Source organism: Trachypithecus francoisi, unplaced genomic scaffold (assembly GCF_009764315.1).
Source record: "Trachypithecus francoisi isolate TF-2019V2 unplaced genomic scaffold, Tfra_2.0 Lachesis_group17, whole genome shotgun sequence".
Lineage (NCBI taxonomy): Eukaryota > Metazoa > Chordata > Mammalia > Primates > Cercopithecidae > Trachypithecus > Trachypithecus francoisi.
Window position 1 is genome coordinate 52,046,901 of NW_022681462.1, and position 18,004 is coordinate 52,064,904.

The 18,004-nt window shown below is 41.3% G+C and overlaps 1 protein-coding gene and 1 pseudogene across 1 annotated transcript; both read left to right on the top strand.

Moving 5' to 3' along the window:
• The window catches only part of LOC117062844, a 31,737-nt pseudogene extending 24,330 nt beyond the window's left edge, over window positions 1–7,407 (top strand).
• A 750-nt stretch (window positions 7,408–8,157) lies between these two features.
• Window positions 8,158–16,994, top strand: LOC117062293 (translation initiation factor IF-2, mitochondrial-like). Its single transcript, XM_033175690.1, has 6 exons — window positions 8,158–8,412; window positions 9,068–9,320; window positions 9,661–9,801; window positions 13,150–13,314; window positions 16,157–16,297; window positions 16,753–16,994. The coding sequence occupies exons 1-6, from the start codon at window positions 8,173–8,175 to the stop codon at window positions 16,923–16,925; spliced, it is 1,113 nt and encodes a 370-aa protein (XP_033031581.1). The 5' UTR covers window positions 8,158–8,172; the 3' UTR covers window positions 16,926–16,994.
• Window positions 16,995–18,004: the final 1,010 nt, after the last annotated feature.

An 18,004-nucleotide genomic window follows, 5' to 3' on the forward strand; every position in this document is an offset into this window, starting at 1 on the left:
CATGTATAACTCCCCAATGCAATCCCTCCTCCTCCCCCCTCCCCATGATAGGCCCCAGTGTGTGATGTTCCCCTTCCCGAGTCCAAGTGATCTCATTGTTCAGTTCCCACCTATGAGTGAGAACATGCGGTGTTTGGTTTTCTCTTCTTGTGATAGTTTGCTAAGAATGATGGTTTCCAGCTGCATCCATGTCCCTACAAAGGATGCAAATTCATCCTTTTTTATGGCTGCATAGTATTCCATGGTGTATATGTGCCACATTTTCTTAATCCAGTCTGTCACAGATGGACATTTGGGTTGATTCCAAGTCTTTGCTATTGTGAATAGTGCCGCAATAAACATACGTGTGCATGTGTCTTTGTAGTAGAGTAATTTATAATCCTTTGGGTATATACCCAGTAGTGGGATGGCTGGGTCATATGGTACATCTAGTTCCAGATCCTTGAGGAATCGCCATACTGTTTTCCATAATGGTTGAACTAGTTTACAATCCCACCAACAGTGTAAAAGTGTTCCTATTTCTCCACATCCTCTCCAACACCTGTTGTTTCCTGACTTCTTAATGATTGCCATTCTAACTGGTGTGAGATGGTATCTCATTGTATTTTGATTTGCATTTCTCTGATGGCGAGTGATGATGAGCATTTTTTCATGTGTCTGTTGGCTGTATGGATGTCTTCTTTTGAGAAATGTCTGTTCATATCCTTTCCCCACTTTTTGATGGGGTTGTTTGTTTTTTTCTTGTATATTTGTTTGAGTTCTTTGTAGATTCTGGATATTAGCCCTTTGTCAGATGAGTAGGTTGCAAAAATTTTTTCCCATTCTGTAGGTTGCCTGTTCACTCTGATGGTAGTTTCTTAGCTGTGCAAAAGCTCTTTAGTTTAATTAGATCCCATGTATCAATTTTTGCTTTTGCTGCCGTTGCTTTTGGTGTTTTAGACATGAAGTCCTTGCCCATGCCTATGTCCTGAATGGTACTACCTAGATTTTCTTCTAGGGTTTTTATGGTATTAGGTCTAACATTTAAGTCTCTAATCCATCTTGAATTAATTTTCGTATAAGGGGTAAGGAAAGGATCCAGTTTCAGCTTTCTACTTATGGCTAGCCAATTTTCCAGCACCATTTATTAAATAGGGAATCCTTTCCCCATTTCTTGTTTCTCTCAGGTTTGTCAAAGATCAGATGGCTGTAGATGTGTGGTATTATTTCTGAGGACTCTGTTCTGTTCCATTGGTCTATATCTCTGTTGTGGTACCAGTACCATGCTGTTTTGGTTACTGTAGCCTTGTAGTATAGTTTGAAGTCAGGTAGCGTGACGCCTCCAGCTTTGTCCTTTTGACTTAGGATTGTCTTGGCAATGCGGGCTCTTTTTTGGTTCCATATGAACTTTAAAGCCGTTTTTTCCAATTCTGTGAAGAAAGTCATTGGTAGCTTGATGGGGATGGCATTGAATCTATAAATCACCTTGGGCAGTATGGCCATTTTCACGATATTGATTCTTCCTATCCATGAGCATGGTATGTTCTTCCATTTGTTTGTGTCCTCTTTGATTTCACTGAGCAGTGGTTTGTAGTTCTCCTTGAAGAGGTCCTTTACATCCCTTGTAAGCTGGATTCCTAGGTATTTGATTCTCTTTGAAGCAATTGTGAATGGAAGTTGATTCCTGATTTGGCTCTCTGCTTGTCTGTTACTGGTGTATAAGAATGCTTGTGATTTTTGCACATTAATTTTGTATCCTGAGACTTTGCTGAAGTTGCTTATCAGCTTAAGGAGATTTTGGGCTGAGACGATGGGGTTTTCTAAATATACAATCATGTCATCTGCAAACAGGGACAATTTGACTTCTTCTTTTCCTAACTGGATACCCTTGATTTCTTTCTCTTGCCTGATTGCCCTAGCCAGAACTTCCAACACTATGTTGAATAGGAGTGGTGAGAGAGGGCATCCCTGTCTTGTGCCAGTTTTCAAAGGGAATTTTTCCAGTTTTTGCCCATTGAGTATGATATTAGCTGTGGGTTTGTCATAAATAGCTCTTATTATTTTGAGGTACATTCCATCAATACCAAATTTATTGAGCGTTTTTAGCATAAAGGGCTGTTGAATTTTGTCAAAAGCCTTTTCTGCATCTATTGAGATAATTATGTGGTTCTTGTCTTTGGTTCTGTTTATATGCTGGATTACGTTTATTGATTTGCGAATGTTGAACCAGCCTTGCATCCCAGGGATGAAGCCCACTTGATCATGGTGGATAAGCTTTTTGATGTGCTGCTGAATCCGGTTTGCCAGTATTTTATTGAGGATTTTTGCATCGATGTTCATCAGGGATATTGGTCGAAAATTCTCTTTTTTTGTTGTGTCTCTGCCAGGCTTTGGTATCAGGATGATGTTGGCCTCATAAAAAGAGTTAGGGAGGATTCCCTCTTTTTCTATTGATTGAAATAGTTTCAGAAGGAATGGTACCAGCTCCTCCTTGTACCTCTGGTAGAATTCAGCTGTGAATCCATCTGGTCCTGGACTTTTTTTGGTGGGTAGGCTATTAATTGTTGCCTCAATTTCAGAGCCTGCTATTGGTCTATTCAGGGATTCAACTTCTTCCTGGTTTAGTCTTGGGAGAGTGTAAGTGTCCAGGAAATTATCCATTTCTTCTAGATTTTCTAGTTGATTTGCGTAGAGGCATTTATAGTATTCTCTGATGGTTGTTTGTATTTCTGTGGGGTCTGTGGTGATATCCCCTTATCATTTTTTATTGCGTCTATTTGATTCTTCTCTCTTTTCTTTTTTATTAGTCTAGCTAGCGGTCTGTCAATTTTGTTGATCTTTTCAAAAAACCAACTCCTGGATTCATTGATTTTTTGGAGGGTTTTTTGTGTCTCTATCTCCTTCAGTTCTGCTCTGATCTTAGTTATTTCTTGCCTTCTGCTAGCTTTTGAATGTGTTTGCTCTTGCCTCTCTAGTTCTTTTAATTGTGATGTTAGAGTGTCAATTTTAGATCTCTCCTGCTTTCTCTTGTGGGCATTTAGTGCTATAAATTTCCCTCTACACACTGCTTTAAATGTGTCCCAGAGATTCTGGTATGTTGTATCTTTGTTCTCATTGGTTTCAAAGAACATCTTTATTTCTGCTTTCATTTCGTTATGTACCCAGTAGTCATTCAGGAGCAGGTTGTTCAGTTTCCATGTAGTTGAGCGGTTTTGATTGAGTTTCTTAGTCCTGAGTTCTAGTTTGATTGCACTGTGGTCTGAGAGACAGTTTGTTATAATTTCAGTTCTTGTACATTTGCTGAGGAGTGCTTTACTTCCAATTATGTGGTCAATTTTGGAATAAGTGCGATGTCGTGCTGAGAAGAATGTATATTCTGTTGATTTGGGGTGGAGAGTTCTATAGATGTCTATTAGGTCCGCTTGGTGCAGAGATGAGTTCAATTCCTGGATATCCTTGTTAACTTTCTGTCTCGTTGATCTGTCTAATGTTGACAGTGGAGTGTTGAAGTCTCCCATTATTATTGTATGGGAGTCTAAGTCTCTTTGTAGGTCTCTAAGGACTTGCTTTATGAATCTGGGTGCTCCTGTATTGGGTGCATATATATTTAGGAGAGTTAGCTCTTCCTGTTGAATTGATCCCTTTACCATGATGTAATGGCCTTCTTTGTCTCTTTTGATCTTTGATGGTTTAAAGTCTGTTTTATCAGAGACTAGGATTGCAACCCCTGCTTTTTTTGTTCTCCATTTGCTTGGTAGATCTTCCTCCATCCCTTTATTTTGAGCCTATGTATGTCTCTGCATGTGAGATGGGTCTCCTGAATACAGCAGACTGATGGGTCTTGACTCTTGATCCAGTTTGCCAGTCTGTGTCTTTTAATTGGAGCATTTAGTCCATTGACATTTAAGGTTAATATTGTTATGTGTGAACTTGATCCTGTCATTATGATATTAACTGGTTATTTTGCTCGTTAGTTGATGCAGTTTCTTCCTAGCCTCGATGGTCTTTACATTTTGGCATGTTTTTGCAATGGCTGGTACCGCTTGTTCCTTTCCATGTTTAGGGCTTCCTTCAGGGTCTCTTGTAAGGCAGGCCTGGTGGTGACAAAATCTCTAAGCATTTGCTTATCTGTAAAGGATTTTATTTCTCCTTCACTGATGAAGCTTAGTTTGGCTGGATATGAAATTCTCGGTTGAAAATTCTTTTCTTTAAGAACGTTGAATATTGGCCCCCACTCTCTTCTGGCTTGTAGAGTTTCTGCCGAGAGGTCTGCTGTTATTCTGATGGGCTTCCCTTTGTGGGTAACCCGACCTTCTCTCTGGCTGCCCTTAAGATTTTTTCCTTCATTTCAACTTTGGTGAATCTGGCAATTATGTGTCTTGGAGTTGCTCTTCTGGAGGAGTATCTTTGTGGCGTTCTCTGTATTTCCTGAATTTGAATGTTGGCCTGCCCTACTAGGTTGGGGAAGTTCTCCTGGATGATGTCCTGAAGAGTGTTTTCCAACTTGGTTCCATTTTCCCCCTCACTTTCAGGCACCCCAATCAGACGTAGATTTGGTCTTTTTACATAATCCCATACTTCTTGCAGGCTTTGTTCATTTCTTTTTCTTCTTTTTTCTTTTGGTTTTCTCTTCTCGCTTCATTTCATTCATTTGATCCTCAATCGCTGATACTCTTTCTTCCAGTTGATCGAGTCGGTTACCGAAGCTTGTGCATTTGTCACGTATTTCTCGTGTCATGGTTTTCATCTCTGTCATTTCGTTTATGATCTTCTCTGCATTAATTAGTCTAGCTGTCAATTCTTCCACTTTTTTTTCAAGATTTTTAGTTTCTTTGCGCTGGGTACGTAATTCCTCCTTTAGCTCTGAGAGGTTTGATGGACTGAAGCCTTCTTCTCTCATCTCGTCAAAGTCATTCTCTGACCAGCTTTGATCTGTTGCTGGCGATGGGCTGCGCTCCTTTGCAGGGGGAGATGCGCTCTTATTTTTTGAATTTCCAGCTTTTCTGCCCTGCTTCTTCCCCATCTTTATGATTTTATCTGTCTCTGGACTTTGATGATGGTGACGTACTGATGGGGTTTTGGTATAGGTGTCCTTCCTGTTTGATAGTTTTCCGTCTGACAGTCAGAAGGACTGTCTGTTGGTCTGTTAGAGATTGCTTGAGGTCCACTCCAGACCCTGTTTGCCTGGGTATCAGCAGCAGAGGTTGCCGAAGATAGAATATTGCTGAACAGCAAGTGTACCTGTCTGATTCTTTCTTTGGAAGTTTCCTCTCAGGGGTGACGTCACCCTGTGAGGTGTGGGGTATCAGACTGCCCCTAGTGGGGGATGTCTCCCAGCTAGGCTACTCAGGGGTCAGGGACCCACCTGAGCAGGCAGTCTGTCCGTTCTCAGATCTCAACCTCCGCGTTAGGAGATCCACGGCTCTCCCCAAAGCTGTCAGACAGAGTCGTTCGGGTCTGCAGCGGCCCTGCTCTTTCCCCTAATGGACTGCAGCTGTGCGCTGTCCGCAGCGGTAGAGTCTACAGAGACAGGCAGGCTTCCTTGAGCTGCTGTGAGCTCCACCCAGTTCGAGCTTCCCAGCGGCTTTGTTTACCTACTTAAGCCTCAGCAATGGCGGGCGCCCCTCCCCCAGCCTCGCTGCTGCCTTGCGGATAGATCGCCGCAGACTGCTGTGTTAGCAGTGAGGGAGGCTCCGTGGGCGTGGGACCCTCCCGGCCAGGTGTGGGATATATTCTCCTGGTGTGCCTGTTTCCTTAAAGCGCAGTATTGGGGTGGAGTTACCCGATTTTCCAGGTGTTATGTGTCTCAGTTCCCCTGGCTAGGAAAAGGGATTTCCTTCCCCTTGCGCTTCCAGGTGAGGCGATGCCTCGCCCTGCTTCAGCTCACGCTGGTCAGGCTGCAGCAGCTGACCCGCACCGATTGTCCGGCACTCCCTAGAGAGATGACCCCAGTACCTCAGTTGAAAATGCAGAAATCACTGGTCTTCTGTGTCGCTCGCGCTGGGAGTTGGAGACTGGAGCTGTTCCTATTCGGCCATCTTGCTCCGCCCCCCCTAATTTTTCTTTTTTTGAGATGGAGTCTTGCTCTCTCACCCAGGCTGGAGTGCAGTAGTGCAATCTCGGCTCAGTGCAACCTCCACCTCTCAGGTTCAACTGATTCTCCTGCCTCAGTCTCCTGAGTAGCTGGGACTATAGGCGTGTGCCACCACACTCGGCTAATTTTTGTATTTGTAGTAGAGATGGGGTTTCACCATGTTGGCCAGGCTGGTCTCGAACTCCTGACCTCAGTTGATCTACCCACCTCGGCCTCCCAAAGTGCTGGGATTACAGGTGTGAGCCACTTCACCCAGCCTATTTTTTTTTTTAATTGAGATGGGGTCCTGCTATGTTGCCCAGGCTGGTCTCAAACTCGTAAGCTCAAGTAGTCCACCCACCTTGGCCTTCAAAAGTGCTGGGATTACAGCCATGAGCCACTATATCTGGCCAATTTCCTTCTTTTTAAAGACTGTATAATATTACTTTGTATGTAAAATCCACATTTTCTTTGGAAGAAATGTCCATTTGTCTTTTGATGGACATTTGGGTTGCTTCTACTTCTTGGCTATTGCAAATAAATTTGTTTAAAATGGTCTTGATAGGCTGACTTTGAACTCATGGGCTCAAGTGATCCTCTTGCCTTAGCCCGCTGAATAGCTGGGATTGCAGGTGTGCCACTGCACCCAGCTTTGAAATGTTTTTATAGTATGAAAAACTGCTTAAGAAGTTAAGTGGTGGAATTAATCTTATGTATACACATGTTTATGTAATTAAACTTCATAAAGATATCTTTGCTCTACTTTAAGTACAATTACATCCTGATTATGACATTAAAAATATACTTTTATTTTCATTTTAGTCCTGTTACTACAGCTATAATTCAAAGAGGAACTTTAAGAAAAGGCTGTGTTCTGGTTGCTGGAAATTGTTGGGCAAAAGTACGCTTAATGTTTGATGAAAATGGAAAAACAATCCATGAGCCCATCCCAGCATGCCAGTGGGAATTACAGGCTGGAGAGACCTTCCTTCTGCAGGAGAAGAAATTCTTGAAGTAGAATCTGAGGTATATCAAGCTTAATTCCTATATATTGGATGTAATATAATGATTTTAAATGTCAGTTTACAATGTTATACCAAATATGTGTATTAATGTTAACAAATAATTCTAGATTATAAGAGGCTGTGAGGATGCAAGTTGTGCTACTGTAGCATTAGACTATAGAATTTTGGGGGGGATAAGATTTTTAAATCATTTCAATGATATAAGCTCTCAAATTAAAATTTTACATGTTTCTTGAAACTTATAAAAGTAGCAGTTTCATACATGAGTTAACGCTAATTTCCTAATGGGGGACAACACAAAGGCTTTTTTTTTTTTTTGAGATGGAGTCTCGCTCTGTCCCCCAGGCTGGAGTGCAGTGGTGCGATCTCAGCTGACTGCAAGCTCTGCCTCCTGGATTCACGCCATTCTCCTGCCTCAGCCTCCTGACTAGCTGGGACTACAGGCACCCGCCACAGCGCCTGGCCAATTTTTTGTATTTTTGGTAGAGACGGGGTTTCACCGTGGTCTCGATCTCCTGACCTTGTGATCCGCCGGCCTCAGCCTCCAAAGTGCTGGGATTACAGGTGTGAGCCACTTCACCCAGCCTATTTTTTTTTTTAATTGAGATGGGGTCCTGCTATGTTGCCCAGGCTGGTCTCAAACTCGTAAGCTCAAGTAGTCCACCCACCTTGGCCTTCAAAAGTGCTGGGATTACAGCCATGAGCCACTATATCTGGCCAATTTCCTTCTTTTTAAAGACTGTATAATATTACTTTGTATGTAAAATCCACATTTTCTTTGGAAGAAATGTCCATTTGTCTTTTGATGGACATTTGGGTTGCTTCTACTTCTTGGCTATTGCAAATAAATTTGTTTAAAATGGTCTTGATAGGCTGACTTTGAACTCATGGGCTCAAGTGATCCTCTTGCCTTAGCCCGCTGAATAGCTGGGATTGCAGGTGTGCCACTGCACCCAGCTTTGAAATGTTTTTATAGTATGAAAAACTGCTTAAGAAGTTAAGTGGTGGAATTAATCTTATGTATACACATGTTTATGTAATTTAAACTTCATAAAGATATCTTTGCTCTACTTTAAGTACAATTACATCCTGATTATGACATTAAAAATATACTTTTATTTTCATTTTAGTCCTGTTACTACAGCTATAATTCAAAGAGGAACTTTAAGAAAAGGCTGTGTTCTGGTTGCTGGAAATTGTTGGGCAAAAGTACGCTTAATGTTTGATGAAAATGGAAAAACAATCCATGAGGCCCATCCCAGCATGCCAGTGGGAATTACAGGCTGGAGAGACCTTCCTTCTGCAGGAGAAGAAATTCTTGAAGTAGAATCTGAGGTATATCAAGCTTAATTCCTATATATTGGATGTAATATAATGATTTTAAATGTCAGTTTACAATGTTATACCAAATATGTGTATTAATGTTAACAAATAATTCTAGATTATAAGAGGCTGTGAGGATGCAAGTTGTGCTACTGTAGCATTAGACTATAGAATTTTGGGGGGATAAGATTTTTAAATCATTTCAATGATATAAGCTCTCAAATTAAAATTTTACATGTTTCTTGAAACTTATAAAAGTAGCAGTTTCATACATGAGTTAACGCTAATTTCCTAATGGGGGACAACACAAGGCTTTTTTTTTTTTTTGAGATGGAGTCTCGCTCTGTCCCCCAGGCTGGAGTGCAGTGGTGCGATCTCAGCTGACTGCAAGCTCTGCCTCCTGGATTCACGCCATTCTCCTGCCTCAGCCTCCTGACTAGCTGGGACTACAGGCACCCGCCACAGCGCCTGGCCAATTTTTTGTATTTTTGGTAGAGACGGGGTTTCACCGTGGTCTCGATCTCCTGACCTTGTGATCCGCCGGCCTCAGCCTCCCAAAGTGCTGGGATTACAGGTGTGAGCCACCGCGCCTGGCCATACACAAAGGCTTTAATCTAGCAGTTATTGTTGTCTACTTCATTAAATAACGCGTTTTTCCCCTATAAAGCCAAGGGCACGTGAAGTTGTTGACTGGAGGAAGTATGAACAAGAACAGGAGAAAGGTAAAGAGGCTCTGAAAATAATAGAAGAAAAGCGAAAGGAACACCAGGAAGCATATCAGAAAGCCCGTGAGAAGTATAGCAATGAGCAGTGGAAGAAGAGGTCATATCTACAGTATTTAGAAAGAAAAGAACAAACATCCTTAAAGCCAAAAGAGAAAATGGAAAGAGATTCAAATGTACTTCCTGTGATTATTAAAGGTATCTTTTTAAAGATTTTACATTACATTCTTTGAATATATATATGTATATATTTTAACTATTCTCATAGTTTGGTCCTTTACATTTACATGAAAATTATTTCAATATTTTAGGAGAGATTTTCTTAGTCAACATATTTCTTGCTGATTTTGTTGTAAATGAACCTTTGGCTCATAATACGCTATTAAGTCAGTAGATATATGTAATGCTAAGCCTACATAAAAGTGGATTTAGTGGTAAATGACATTCCTATCATGGCTTTAAATAGATTATTGTCATTTTTATGTCTGCTGATGTCTGACTCTTGAAAGCAACAATTACAAACTTTTTCTGTATTTAGGTGATGTTGATGGTTCTGTTGAGGCCATTTTGAACATTATAGATACCTATGATGCTTCACACGAGTGTGAACTAGAATTAGTACATTCTGGAGTGGGTGATATAAGTGCAAATGATGTTAACCTTGCTGAAACATTTAATGGTAAGGATTCCATTTTTTTTTTTTTTTTTTTGAGATGGAGTCTCGCTCTGTCGCCCGGGCTGGAGTACAGTGGCCAGATCTCAGCTCACTGCAAGCTCCGCCTCCCGGGTTCACGCTATTCTCATGCCTCAGCCTCCGGAGTAGCTGGGACTACAGGCGCCCGCCACCTCGCCCGGCTAGTTTTTTGTATTTTTTAGTAGAGATGGGGTTTCACCGTGTTAGCCAGGATGGTCTCGATTTCCTGACCTCGTGATCCACCCGTCTTGGCCTCCCAAAGTGCTGGGATTACAGGCTTGAGCCACCGCGCCCGGCCAGGATTCCATTTTTTCTTGTTAATCTGTGTTCCCCAAATAACACTGAACCATCTGCTTCTGTCTTTTGTTGCTTGGCTTGTCACACCTGACATTTATTCCCATCAGCATCATCCTTCCTGCTATAGTCCAGTCCCAGCTAGCAATTTAAACTGAATGGGATGTGCAGTATTGTGGCCATAGCTCCATTTGTTGTGGTTGTACTGCAATTTTGGGGAACTATTTCAAGACCTAGTCACGTTTTATCTTTTTTTTCAAAGCACCATTACTGCCCCCTCTCCCTACTCCTCCTAGTTCTTTACTATCCCGAGGTTGATTCTCTTATCTTTCATTAGACTTCTGAATGTTCCTAGCACTGTAATTACCCTATTCATTCTTTCCTTCATCTTTTACTTTTGGCTTCCTATCTTTGGTAATTGATAACTTTATATGACATATCTTTTTAGAGCAAAAGGTCTTTTTAGCTTTATAAGCCTAGAAGGCATGGAACTGTCTTTATTAGTTGAATTTATGATACACAAAAAAGGGGACTCATGACTGTTAAATAAGTGGAACACCTAGTAAAGCAAAAACATTGTTGAGTTATTAGGAATCATTTAGGAAAGAGATTGCTTTGAAACCTGACTTGATTAGAGTTAGATGTCACCTCTACTGAAAAGGATAGAGGTTAACATCTAACTGATTAATTAAACGTATTTCATAGGCACTGACTGGCTTAGTACTGTGCTGTAATATAGACAGTGTATTGAATGATATTGAAATGAGTTTCTTTTTTTTTTTTTTTGGAGACAGAGCCTCACTGTGTCGCCCAGGCTGACATGTGGCATCGTCTCGGCTCACTGCAACCTCTGCCTCCCTCGTTCAAGGGATTCGAGTAGCTGGGATTACAGGTGTGCACCACCATACCTGGCTAATTTTGTATTTTTAGTAGAGGCAGGGTTTCACCATGTTGGCCAGGCTGGTCTTGAACTCCTGACCTAAGTGGTCCACCTGCCTTGGCCTCCCAAAGTGCTGGAATTATAGGCATGAGCCATTGTGCCCAGCCAATTGAATGACTTCTTTTTCTTGAGACGGAGTTTTGCTTTTGTCAACCAGGCTGGAATGCAGTGGTGCAATCTTGGCTCACTGCCACCTCTGCCTCCTCGGTTCAAGTGATTCTCCTGCCCCAGTCTCCCGAGTAGCTGGGATTATAGGCACCCACCACCACATCTGTCTAATTCTTATATTTTTAGTATAGATGAGGTTTCATCATGTTGGCCAGTTTCGTCTCAAACTCCTGACCTCAGGTGATCCGCCCACCTCGGCCTCCCAAAGTCCTGGGATTATAGGCTTGAGCCACTGCGCCGGCCAGACTGACTTCTTTTTTTTTTTTTTTGAGACGGAGTCTCGCTCTGTCACCCAAGCTGGAGTGCACTGGCCAGATCTCAGCTCACTGCAAGCTCCACCTCCCGGGTTCACGCCATTCTCCTGCCTCAGCCTCCCGAGTAGCTGGGACTACAGGCGCCCGCCACCTCGCCTGGCTAGTTTTTTGTATTTTTTTTAGTAGAGACGGGGTTTCACCCTGTTAGCCAGGATGGTCTTGATCTCCTGACCTTGTGATCCGCCCGCCTCGGCCTCCCAAAGTGCTGGGATTATAGGCTTGAGCCACTGTGCCCGGCCAGAATGACTTCTTAATGATAGGAGTTTCAAGGTGATTGTGTTTTTCTCCGGATTAAACTGTTTGGGTTAATTTTTTTTTTCATTCATTTTGTTTAAGACAAGAGTGTTTTGCTTTTTTTTTTTTACTTTTTGGGTTAAATTTTTTTGAGATAAAGTCTCGCTGTCACCCAGGCTGGAGTGCAATGGTGCAATCTGGGCTCACCGCACCCACCGCCTCCTGGGTTTAAGAGATTCTCCTGCCTTAGTCTCCTGAGTAGCTGCGATTACAGGCGTCTGCCACCATGCCTGGCTAATTTTTGTATTTTTAGTAGAGATGGGGTTTCACCATGTTGGTCAGGCAGGTCTCAAACTCCCAACCTCCGGTTATCCACCCGCTTCGGCCTCCCAAAGTGCTGGGATTACAGGCGTGAGCCACCGCGCCCGTCCAGGTTAATTTTTTTCATTCATCTTTTTTAAGAGTTTTTTGCTTTCTTTTTCTCCCAAAGTATTTACAGTTAAATACATTATTTGTTTTTTGGTGCAATGGTCAGCTCTATGAAACTTGCTTCTTAAAAATAACTCTTGACCCTTACCAATTAAGTCACTATTTTTCCCTCCACCCCTTTAAGTCACTATTTTTGGGTATCTTTTGGCCATCTGAATACCTAAGTGCAAACCACAAAACTTGTAGACAATAAGATTATAATTTAATAATGTAATGTTATTAAAATGAAGCAATAATATTTTAGCCCTGGTCATTTTTTGTGTTTTTATTTCTCTTGTATAAAAACCAAATTTTGTTTAGCATACTGCTTTACACGTTATAGGCACTTAATGGTCCTTAAATGAATGGATTTGAAATTATAAAGAAATTTTGTTAAACAAGCCACAATACAATTTATAAAATTCTTTCAATTGGAAAATTTACTAGTTTTGGTGAGAAAAAAATCATAGACCTTCTAACCTCCTCTAACTGCTATTTTTTTTTTTTTTTGAGACGGAGTTTTGCTCTATTTGCCGAGGCTGGAGTGCAATGGCACGATCTCAGCTCACTGCAACCTCTGCCTCCCGGGTTCCAGCGATTCTCCTGCCTCAGCCCCCCGAGTAGCTGGAATTACAGGTGCCGACCACCACGCCCAGCTAATTTTGTATTTTTAGTAGAGACGGAGTTTCACCATGTTGGCCAGGCTGGTGTCGAACTCCTGACTTCAGGTGATCCACTTGCCTGAGCTTCCCAAAGTGATAGGATTACAGGCGTGAGCCACGGCAACTGGCCTCTTATTTGCTATTTTAATTTAGAAAATAAAACAATTTAGATTCAAGTTTCTGCTTGAAAGACAAATAAATGATTATAATGTAATCATTGTGCTACTTCATTGATCATATTTCTGTTTGCTAGGTGTTATATATGGGTTTAATGTGAATGTAGGCAAAGTTATCCAACAGTCAGCTGCAAAAAAAGGTGTAAAAATTAAACTTCACAAAATAATTTACCGTCTTGTTGAAGATTTGCAAGAGGAACTGAGCAGCAGATTACCCTGTGCTGTGGAAGAGCACCCAGTAGGTGAGTGATCACTGAATGTTACTTTTAAAAATTAGTATATTAGGTGCTATAAATAGCACTTCAGAGCTTAGAGGAAATGTTTTCTTTCTTTTTTTTTTTTTGAGACGGAGTCTTGCTCTGTCGCCCAGGCTGGAGTGCAGTGGCCGGATCTCAGCTCACTGCAAGCTCCGCCTCCCAGGTTCACGCTATTCTCATGCCTCAGCCTCCAGAGTAGCTGGGACTACAGGCACCCGCCACCTCGCCCGGCTAGTTTTTTTTTTTTGTCTTTTTTAGTAGAGATGGGGTTTCACCCTGTTAGCCAGGATGGTCTCAATCTCCTGACCTCGTGATCCGCCCGTCTCGGCCTCCCACAGTGCTGGGATTACAGGCTTGAGCCACCGCGCCCGGCCAGAGGAAATGTTTTCAATGTTGAAAGATATATCCTGTGTTCTAGAAGCAAAAGACTACCATGAGAATTCATTGTAACTTCTTATGTAAACACCTGCCCTGTGTAACACATTGTGCCTATGCCTTGAGGATACAAAAGCAAATAAGAATTAAGAACTTGCCCTCCAGTTTAGATATGAACAAATAATTATAATACAAATTATACTACTATTGAATGGGTAAAGATTATTAACAGTGTCATGGAAAGAGCTGTTGACTTTGTTGTAGGGCTGGCAGAGAAGTCCACCATAAGAAGAAAATTTACATTGAAATATTAAATATTTAAAAATACTGTTTCTAGCATATATCAGCCAGAATAGACTGAGTTTATTTAAAATTGATTAAATCACCTCATCTGTTTTTTTTCCCTCCCCACGTAGATTTTTTTTTTTTTTTGGTTAACTTTTAATTTTGATAATAGTTTTAAATTTCCAGGTAAATTGCAAGAGAAATACAAGGAACTCCTATTTATCTTTTACCTAATTCACCAGTTGTTTACATTTTGTCCTATTTGCCTCATTTTTGTCCTGCCCCATACACACGGATTTTTTTTCCCCGGACCATTTGAAAATGTTTGAGATAAATAGTGCCTATTTGCCTCTAAATATGTACATCTGCTAAGCAAAAGATACTATCTTATAAAACCATAGAACTAATCAAACTCAGGAAACTTAACGTTTATTTATACAATGCAGTTATCTAATACACAGTCCATATTCACATTTTGTCCGTTGTCCCAACAATGTGCTTTTTTTCCCCAGTCCTGGATCATGGATTATAATATATCCATGTTGTCATATCTCTCTGGCTCCATTTAATCTGGAACTGTTCTTCAATTTTTGTCTTTTTTGACCTTGACATTTTTGAAGCATATTGGCCAGCTGTTTTGTAGAATGTACCCTGATTTGGATTTGTCCAGTGTTTCCCCATGATGAGATTTGATTTTGCATTTTTAATCTACATAACAGATTTATTATTTTAGGTTTTTCTGACCTGCTCAACATGATTGTACAGAGATTTTTATGTTCTTGTGCTAAGAGCAATTTGGAACACTAAGTCATGAGGGTTTCTAGGATTAAGCAAACACACCAGTCAGGTAACACTAACACCACCAATAAAATAGCTCCCTAGAAAACTGGTTCATTATAGTGCGTGTTACTTCATTATTGGAATTTGTATTAATTTTTAGTCAGTAAAAAAAACAGACTCAGCCAGGCGTAGTGGCTCATGCCTATAATCCCAGCACTTTGGGAGGTCGAGGCGTGCTGATCACCTGTGGTTGGGAGTTCAAGACCAGTCTGCCCAACATGGTGAAACCCCGTCTTTATTAAAAATACAAAATTAGCCAGGTGTGGTGGCGCATGCCTGTAATCCGAGCTACTTGGGAGGCTGAGGCAGGAGAATCACTTGAACCCGGGAGGCAGAGGTTGCGGTGAGCCGAGATTGCACCATTGCACTCCAGTCTGGGCAACAAGAGTGAAACTCCATCTCAAAAAAAAGAAAAAAAAAAAAAGACTCAGAATTAGTACTTCTAAGGAGATATAAATTACCTGTGGCAAAATGAAAAATAATGAGATCAGGTGCTGTGGCTCACGCATGTCATCCCAGGACTTTGGGAGGCTGAGGTAGGAGTATCACGTGAGGCCAAGAATTCAAGACCAGCCTCCACCAAAAAAAGGTAAAAATAAAATAATTAGTTGGGTATGGTGGCACGCACCTGTAGTCTTAGCTATCCAGGAGAATTGCTTGAGCTCAGGAGCTTGAGGTTACAGTGAGCTATGATCATGCCACTGCACTCCAGCCTGGGTGACCCATCTGTAAAAATTTTTTTAAAAAGATAAAAGAGAAATAAAGCAATGACAGATGATCTACTCTTGAAAATATATTGAAGGAAAGCTTAAAACAAGGTTTTCATGGAGCAGACAAGAATAGGCAAAGATGGCTGGGTGCAGTGGCTCACGCCTGTAATTTGAACACTTTTGAGAGTCCGAGGCGGGTGGATCACTTGAGGTCAGAAGTTTGAGACCAACCTGGCCAACATGGTAAAACCCCGTCTCTACCAAAAATATAAAATTCGGCTGGATGTGGTTGTGGGCGCCTGTAATTCCAGCTACTTGGGAGGCTGAGGCAGGAGAAACACTTGAACCCTGGAGGTGGAGGTTGCAGTGAGCCAAAATCATGCCTGGATGACAGAGTGAAATTGTTTCAAAAAAAAAATAGCCAAAGATTTTCATGCATTTTTATTCTTAATATTGGTCAGGAAAATAAAATTGGAGTTAAAGAAATCTAGACTTTTTTCTAGGCATGAATTTGGATTTTTGTCATACCTTTAATTCTTATACCACAGAATGTCAGAAATTGCATATTTCTCAGAGTCTTTAGTTTTCTGCACATTAATGTTCTCTTCTTCCTAAAGGTGAGGCATCTATACTAGCTACCTTCTCTGTAACAGAAGGGAAGAAAAAAGTTCCTGTGGCTGGCTGCAGAGTCCAAAAGGGACAGTTAGAAAAACAAAAAAAATTTAAATTAACCCGTAATGGACATGTAATTTGGAAGGGTAAGCAACATCAAAATCTCCTATATCCAGTCACCAAAACCTGTTGACTATATAACCATTTGAAATCTGTTCATCTTTCATGTCCATAATCTCAGCTCAGGCCATTTCTTATTGCTGTTGTAACTCCTAAATTGTCTGTAGTTGATGGGTTCCCTTTGCTTGAGATGTATGTTGGTTTTACATCTCAAGTAAGTACCATCCTATCCTCAGCAAAAAGTTTGTGTCTACCTTTGAAATAGGAGATTTAGAGTATTTTGCTACAAAGTAAGTCTTATTTACAGCAAACTTCATTTTTCAGGGAGCTTTCCTGGTATTTAGTCCCATTATTTAACATGACAGGACCACGCAATTTTTAAGAATTTCAGTGTAATTTCCTGGTAACACCATACAACGTAGTATTTAGTAGGTACTTATCATTTATTGAATATACTAACCTTAAATTATATCTTTTTAAGGTTCATTAACCTCACTGAAACACCAAAAAGATGACATTTCAGTTGTCAAAACGGGAATGGATTGTGGTCTCAGTTTAGATGAAGAAAATATGGAATTTAAAGTGGGAGAGAGAATTGTTTGTTATGAAGAAAAACAAATTCAAGCCAAGACTTTTTGGGATCCAGGATTTTAAAATTACATTAAAGATGTAAATAACTCAACGTGTTGCTTTTTTGAAGGTAGATATGCACTACTACTGGCCTAGTGTTCATATGCACAAACTGTCAGAAGTGCTCAGAAATAGGAAATCTTATTTAAGGATGCCTCCAACTAGAAATCCTTTAATGGAAAGACTGGCAGTATGGTAAAAGGTAATTGTTAATTACTTACACATCACCGATTTCTTTTTTTTTTTTTTTTTTTTGAGACGGAGTCTTGCTCTGTCGCCCAGGCTGGAGTGCAGTGGCCGGATCTCAGCTCACTGCAAGCTCCGCCTCCCGGGTTTACGCCATTCTCCTGCCTCAGCCTCCCGAGTAGCTGGGACTACAGGCGCCCGCCTCGTCGCCCGGCTAGTTTTTTTTTTGTATTTTTAAGTAGAGACAGGGTTTCACCGTATTAGCCAGGATGATCTCGATCTCCTGACCTCGTGATCCGCCCGTCTCGGCCTCCCAAAGTGCTGGGATTACAGGCTTGAGCCACCGCACCGGGCCACATCACCGATTTCTTTAAAGTGGATGCTTTAGTTAAGAGGCTTATCAAGTGAACCAGCTTTCCCTGAATTGAGCTCCACAGGAAGATATGCTACCCAAGTCCTGCTTGAAACTAAACTGTCTTTTAGTGTTAACAGTACAAATAAGTAATCATTGCTTTATAGGGATCCATCCTGAACAAACATTAAATTCCCAAGAGCTGTACGACAGACAGCAGACATTCCACTGAAACCACCCAGAGACTGCGGATGCATTTTTTTTTTTTTTTTTGAAACAGGTCTTGGCCAGGCTGAAGTGTAATGCATGATTACAGCTCCTGGGCTCAGGGATCCTTTTGTCTCACCCTCCCCAGTAGGCAGGACCACAGGAGTCAGCCTATGGTTTTTTTGCAGAGATCGGGGTTTTGCTATGGTGCCCAGGCCGGTCTTGAACTCCTGGACACAAAGTGATCCTCCCAAAGTGTAGGTATTACAGGCTTGAGCCACCACTCCCAGCCAATATCCATTTTTGAGTTGGCAACTTTAGCCTTTAACAGAAGTATGCTTAGCCAAGGTCTCAACAC